The 6224-nt window shown below is 44.5% G+C and overlaps 1 protein-coding gene across 1 annotated transcript; it reads right to left on the bottom strand.

Annotated features, from left to right (window-relative positions):
- Nucleotides 1-1974: 1974 nt before the first annotated feature.
- On the bottom strand, nt 1975-6012 carry ankrd34c (ankyrin repeat domain 34C). The gene is made up of 2 exons (XM_086109155.1): nt 5613-6012; nt 1975-5047 (listed from the first exon to the last, which is right to left on the bottom strand). Exon 2 carries the CDS (start codon nt 5014-5016, stop codon nt 3430-3432), a length of 1587 nt encoding a protein of 528 aa, XP_085965281.1. The 5' UTR covers nt 5017-5047; nt 5613-6012; the 3' UTR covers nt 1975-3429.
- Nucleotides 6013-6224: the final 212 nt, after the last annotated feature.

The following is a 6224-nucleotide window of genomic DNA, read 5'->3' as shown; positions in this document are numbered from 1 at the left end:
AATAATATCAGCGACGGATGCAGATGAGTGTGCCTCAATACAATGTTTGGATCCAATCACATGGGCCATAAATAGAGTGAATTATAGCTAGTGATAGAGTGATGGATGCATGATAGATGCATAGATACACATATAGATACAGTACGTATATACAGATAGATACTATCCATCCGTTATTTGAACTGCTTATCCTCACGAGGGTCGTGGGCGTGCTGGAGCCTATCCCAGCTTTCTTCGGGCAGTGGGGGGGGGGGGGGGGCACCCTGAATAGGTTGGAAATCGCAGGGCACACTCAAACAGTATACTGTATGAATAATTCAATCTACCACCGTTGGTTTGAACTTTAGACAACACCTCGCTTCTGTAAATGGTTGTTTTTAAAGAAATGATTTGGGTGCGGGAGTTGGGGGCGGCGGGTATACGTTAGTGTTGTCGTACGTTCTGGGTGAGTTTTGCCTGTATTTGTATTGCTTCTCCTCCCCCCTGCTGGCATGAAAGGTTATTTCATCAATTTCGTTCAATTCCAGACTTTGCTGTGATAGGTGGAATTAGCAACCTGACACAGACAGGTCATAGTACACGTTGTGTACTACACGATGTGATTAAAAACAACAACATTAGCTTAGCAATAGCTCATCATTCGCTTCTTTTTGCGATGGGTCAAGGGGTATGGCATCTGGTTTGTGTTGCACGTTCCACAGTCTATCTAGTGGTTAGTAGCGTCACTTAGTGGATAAAATAAATCACTACAGGCTATCTGTATAAACTCGCTTTGGTCGTTGTCTCGTGAGGACACACCGCATGAGTAATTAATAGTTCTGTTTACGTAACATTCTGATAAAACACTAACCGACAGAAAAGTATGTCTGAAAAACATTAATGTTGTGTTACACGATTTCGTTTTTTGAAAAGCGTCAACTGAATACAACGTTTGAGGTGGGCGGTACTTGTATCCGGTTATGGATATTTGATTGGCTGAGCAAAGAGTTTGGTTGCGAAGCGCGATTGCGCTGAAAACTTAAAAAGGATTTACAGTAAAATATTGTCACATTTACTTTCTAAATTTGTAGACAGGACAAATCTTAATTCAATTTACCCATTAAATGAACAAAGTGCTTTTCTTTTATAGCTGATATTTCGTAACATTGTTACTATCTCCTCGAAATACTATTTAGGTCAATTTAAATCAAAATGAGTTACTTTAATCCTTTTTGACATTCTATAATTATTTTCTCGCAGTTATGCCTGCTAATTTTTAAAGATGTACATAAACATTGTCAAACGTCCCTTCCAGTAGCCTTAATAGCCTGAAATTTAGGATTTACTCAACTCAACTAAACTCAACTGTATATATGAGCACAGCAGTCGCTGTATACAAAGTGCTGTACATGGAGCAACTATCATATATACAACAATAAAACAATAAATCCATAACAAAGATGGTAAAAAACACCAAACAGTTAAACTAAGATCAAGTCTGATTTAATTGAATTAATAGCTTTAATACTCTGCTTCATTATAATTAATGGCATTTATGTTCATTATATGTAATGTGAACTAATCACAGAATAAAACAGACTGTAATTCAAGTTCAGACAACAATTTTTATATTAACGGGACATTCCCTTTGTCTGATTCTTCAGATCAAAATAGCTGATCAAATGAAAAATAAAATGAATAAAAGTGAATTTAAAAAATAAATCATAAAAAGCTATTCCTCTTATAAAAAGGTGACACCATTACATTTAACAAGAATGAACTTGAGAAAAAAAACATACTACAATGAAGATAAAAACAAAGAATATTAAACCCATACAGAATGCACAGTACAGTACTGTATTACACACGCAATATTCTATTAAGGGTACAAAAACTGTTGCTGCAAGTGTAGTGGCTCGCCTGACTTGTGTATGGGCAGTGTCGGGTCGGTTCCCACTCAGTAATGGTGTGGATGTGGCTGTAAACGTTTCTTCATCTCAATATATGCCCTGCGACTGACTTTTGACCACTTCAAGGTGTAGTCCACCTGACGACCAAAGTCAGCTGAGATAGGCTCCAGCACCCCATGGCAACCCTGTTCAGGAGAAGTGGCCTAATTTTGATTACAAAGGACAGAAATCAATTTCTCATCTGTTTGTGTCCCATAGGAAAACCCCCGTTTCAAAGCAAAAAGGAGACTCTGTATCAATGTGTAATTTCGTCCACTAGGCGTCACTACATAAACACATTACACCCAGTGCAGGTTATTCCTCTCTGGAGGCATCAAAACAAAACAAAGGACTCCTGTACTGCCCACTTGTGAAGCCGTTGTTGTTGACGTTTTACACGAATTATCTTGAATTGTATGGATTCCTGCAATTACACTTCCTATTTATGGCGATTTGGCCTTCAAAGAATATTTACAAGCGGGTCAAGGAAATCTTCTTTCTAATTGGGGATAAACTCTGCAAATGTTCTTACTTCATGGATGGATGAATAAATAAATACATAAATACATATATAAATAAATCTGGCATTCTCGAGAGATATTTTTTCTGAATGTGCACTAAACTATGTGGAAAAAAAATACAATGGATTATTTTGTTGTTGTAAATGTTTATTTTAAACAGAGGTGCTGACATTATGGAAGGTTGTACAATCTTAAATTTGATTGCCTTAGGACATTTGATCACCAATTTATTACCAACGCGGCTTTAAACATTGCGGAAATTAAATGCGTGCAACATTGTTGCAATTACAACATTTGTCCCCTTTTTCTTCCTCCTCCGCAGAAAAGTACCACGGAACATATCATTTGACCAGCTTTTTTAAAGGCATATTATTCACTCGATGCGAGGCCAACAATAATGATGAAAGAAAAACACATTTTGGTGACATCGGTATTTGTTGTAAGTCGTTTTTTAATACATCAAATGTATCTCGCCACTCTTTCCGCCCCAGTCTTCATTTATTCTTGAAGGCACTTTGCACAATTTTGCTACAAACAGTCAAACTTCTTACCCAACGCTACATCTCGACTCCGGAGCAAACTAGTGCTAATTACAAATGCACAAAGTGCACCCAAGTGGCCCTTTGGCTACAAACGGATCAAGAACTGTCCCTGCATATTACGTCACCATATAGGAGAGACCCTTCGTGTGTGTGTGTGCGTGTGTGTGCGTGTGTGTGTGTGTGTGAGTCACAACTTGTCATTTACATTCAAAACGGTAATACATTGAAAGCAAACATGGTGTCAAAAGATAATCCTCAAGGTGGGAAGCGGCACAAGGAGGAAATCTAGCTATATTGCTCAGTTGTAACTTGGTTTTCCAGTTCGTTATTCAACATCTACACGCCTGTGAGTTTACACGACGGAACTCATGGTTGTACAGTACTTGCTGACAATGTAGGCAGTTAACACTAAAAATGCTGCATAAACACCCCTAGCCACTAATGAGCTAGCTCCTCAAAATCAGACAGCTGCTTCATTTGCTCCACTTGCATAGAATGTCTTCTCACAAGCTTCTTCTTGCACTTCAGCCCACCCCTCTTTGGTGTGTTTGGTGCTACTGGCGCTAAGGATCGAATGCCGCTGGCCAAAGGCGAGGATGGCTTGCTACTGGCACCAATGTCAGGAATGTAAGGGTTGGGGTTGACATTGAGAGGGGGCAGCTGGCCCGGCCTGGTGTGGCAGATGTGATCGAGAAGAAGGGTGCCAGAGCCTCTCCTCTCCAAGAGCCCCGGCGGACGCCAGCGGATGGTGCACGGTGAGGATGTGCTAGCGTTGCTGTCTAGGGACTCTCTGGAGCTGGTCAACAAGGCCAGAGGGGAGGTGTTCAGTTTCCTTCGCTCCAGTGGCACCTTTGGGGAGTCCAGCATGACAGTGTCGGAGTAGAGCTGGGAGTCTGAGTCATAGTGGTCATTCCCGAGTCGCCTCTTGTGCATGGTGTCTCTGAGAGCGGGATGCCCAACGCTGGCGCCCTCCTGCTCGGCCGGCACGGTGCTGCGTCGCGCCAGAGGCTGGTGCGGGCCCAGCGATCTTTCATAGGCTGCTTTCGTGGTCGGGGGAACCGACAGCGAGGTTGTCAATTTGCAGCCTTGCTCGCCCACCGGCGGCAAAGTGCTTTCTTTGCCATCCGTGCTGTTCTGCCGAGACAAAGTGGCCCTTTTGCTCAGGGTCAGCCCGTTCAAACCTGCCACCATGTCCTCGTCCGAGCTGGCCTTCTTGCTTTCGTTGTGGCTGTTCGCCCGTTCGGCCAGCACGGAGGGCGCTATCAGCCCCCATGGCTCCGACTGCAGACGCTTCAGCTGAGGTAAACGCGCTCGCTTGTGGCCGGTCGGCCGCCGTGTGGGCGACGTGGGCCCATTGGCCAGTTTGTTTGCCGAGCAGGATGTTTTCAGCTTCGTCTGGAAGCTGAAGACGGAATTTTGCTGCTCTTGCTCAATCATTGGAGATGCAGCGATGTCAATGTCAGAAGGTGAGGTGCAGTATGCCGGGGAGGACTTTTCAACCAGCTCTGGAGACGGAGGAACATTTAGGTACTGTTTGGTGGTTTTAGTGCCAGATGGTGACTTATCGGTGGTGATAATGATAACCTCTTTGCCTTTGGCTTTGCAAGCATCCAGAAGCAACTTGAGCGTTTGCTTTTCATCTGCGTTGATGGCGTAAACCAGTGCAGAGGCTCCCCCCCTGTCCTCCAGGCTGGGATCAGCCCCGTTGCTCAGTAGATGGGTCACTACTTCATGTCCCGCCTTGTGGATGCAGGCGTGCATCAGGGCGGTCCGGCCTCCTTTGTCTTGTATGTTTGGGTCAGCTTGGTTGTCCAGCAAATATTTGACTAGCTTGGACTTGCTGACGCTCTGCTGGTCGCTGTGCGTCGACATACAGGCCACCATGAGAGGCGTCTCGCCACGTTCATTGCTCTCATTGATGTACGCGCCGCCCTCCAAGAGGAGTCTGGTGAGCCTCAAGCGTCGGAGCCACACCGCTTTCAGGAGCGAGTTCCCGTCCGTGCGCAGCTCCAGAATGTCAGCCATCGCTCAGATTTTCCCCGTGTGGACTTTACAGCTTTTTTTTTGGGAGTTGGGGGAGGGGAGGGGTGAAACACACGAAATATAAAATAATATAATAATATGAACATTAAAAAAAAGTGTTGTCCTGAAGTAACACCACCAGATGGCAGCCTGTCACAGTATTGCGATGATGAAAGACGACGGAAGATCCAAAACACAAATGCAGCCAATTTCAAAGTGTGAACTTGGTTCTTTTGCTTGTGTCTCTCCATTGAAGGGCGGTATCGATAAGACCCACGAATGTAATGACGACGCCACCTTATCTGATTCTATCACTACAACAGTATAACAGTAAAATCATCAAGCCATAAAAAAAATCATCAAGTCAAATAAGAATGCGTCTGTTTGTAGGAGTTGGCAACAAATCCTACGCGCTCCATCCCATTAGGCATCTGTTTATAGAGCTAATCTTGTGTTATTAACCAATGAGTGGTTATTGCCTGGTGGAATATGAAGGAGTTTTCATTTAGATGTTGATGACACGCCCAATGGTAAATGAGTTACTTTGCCTGTTTTAACACTGAATTTCTCAAAATTATACAGTAGTAGATTGCTCTTACCTGGTCAGAAGACAGGATTCCCATGCTCTTAAGCAGCCTCGCTGCGTCACGGCAGGATGGAAAAATGAGGAGATAATGGCTCGATTCAAAACAGAAAGTTCACGGAGGATTTTTTTTTCTGCCTATTTGTGAGCCATCCACACCCCGCCTCGGTTACAGCCGGGGCGCCGAGTGTCGGTGGTGATATAGTAGGACGCACATGAGCGCACCTGATCGTGGCTTTTTTTTGTTGATGTTGTTCTCAGACGCGTGAGTCCTGATGAGGAGGATGCTTTGGATTCTTCTCGGTGCGCACTCATGGAGCGCAACCCGGAGACGCTGCGGGTTATAAATAACTTACTTTCTTAGCCTGTTGAATGAAACGTGTGCGCTCTTGACGTCAGAGCGACCCCAAAATAAACGTGCGTCTGACGAGAACCCCTGTGCTCGCGCGCGCACACACACACACACACACACACAAACACACACGCGCGCACACACAAACACGCACACACGCACACGCACACACGCGCTCGCGCGCGCAGATGTAGTGTTAACATGGAAATGCTCAGTGCCCGCATTTTATTCTGTATTGAGAAAGAGTAAGGGGATTTGTAAATGAATGGAGTGGAT

The sequence above is a fragment of the Hippocampus guttulatus genome, chromosome 4 (genome assembly GCF_054856545.1).
Source record: "Hippocampus guttulatus isolate MCC_2025c chromosome 4, RoL_Hgut_1.0, whole genome shotgun sequence".
Lineage (NCBI taxonomy): Eukaryota > Metazoa > Chordata > Actinopteri > Syngnathiformes > Syngnathidae > Hippocampus > Hippocampus guttulatus.
The sequence above is the reverse complement of the archived record's forward strand: the minus strand, read 5'-3'. Positions and strand labels throughout refer to the sequence as shown.

Bases quoted from the DNA above. Each gene is read 5' to 3' on its own strand.
- ankrd34c (XM_086109155.1), bottom strand. From the start codon at position 5,016: ATGGCTGACATTCTGGAGCTGCGCACGGACGGGAACTCGCTCCTGAAA.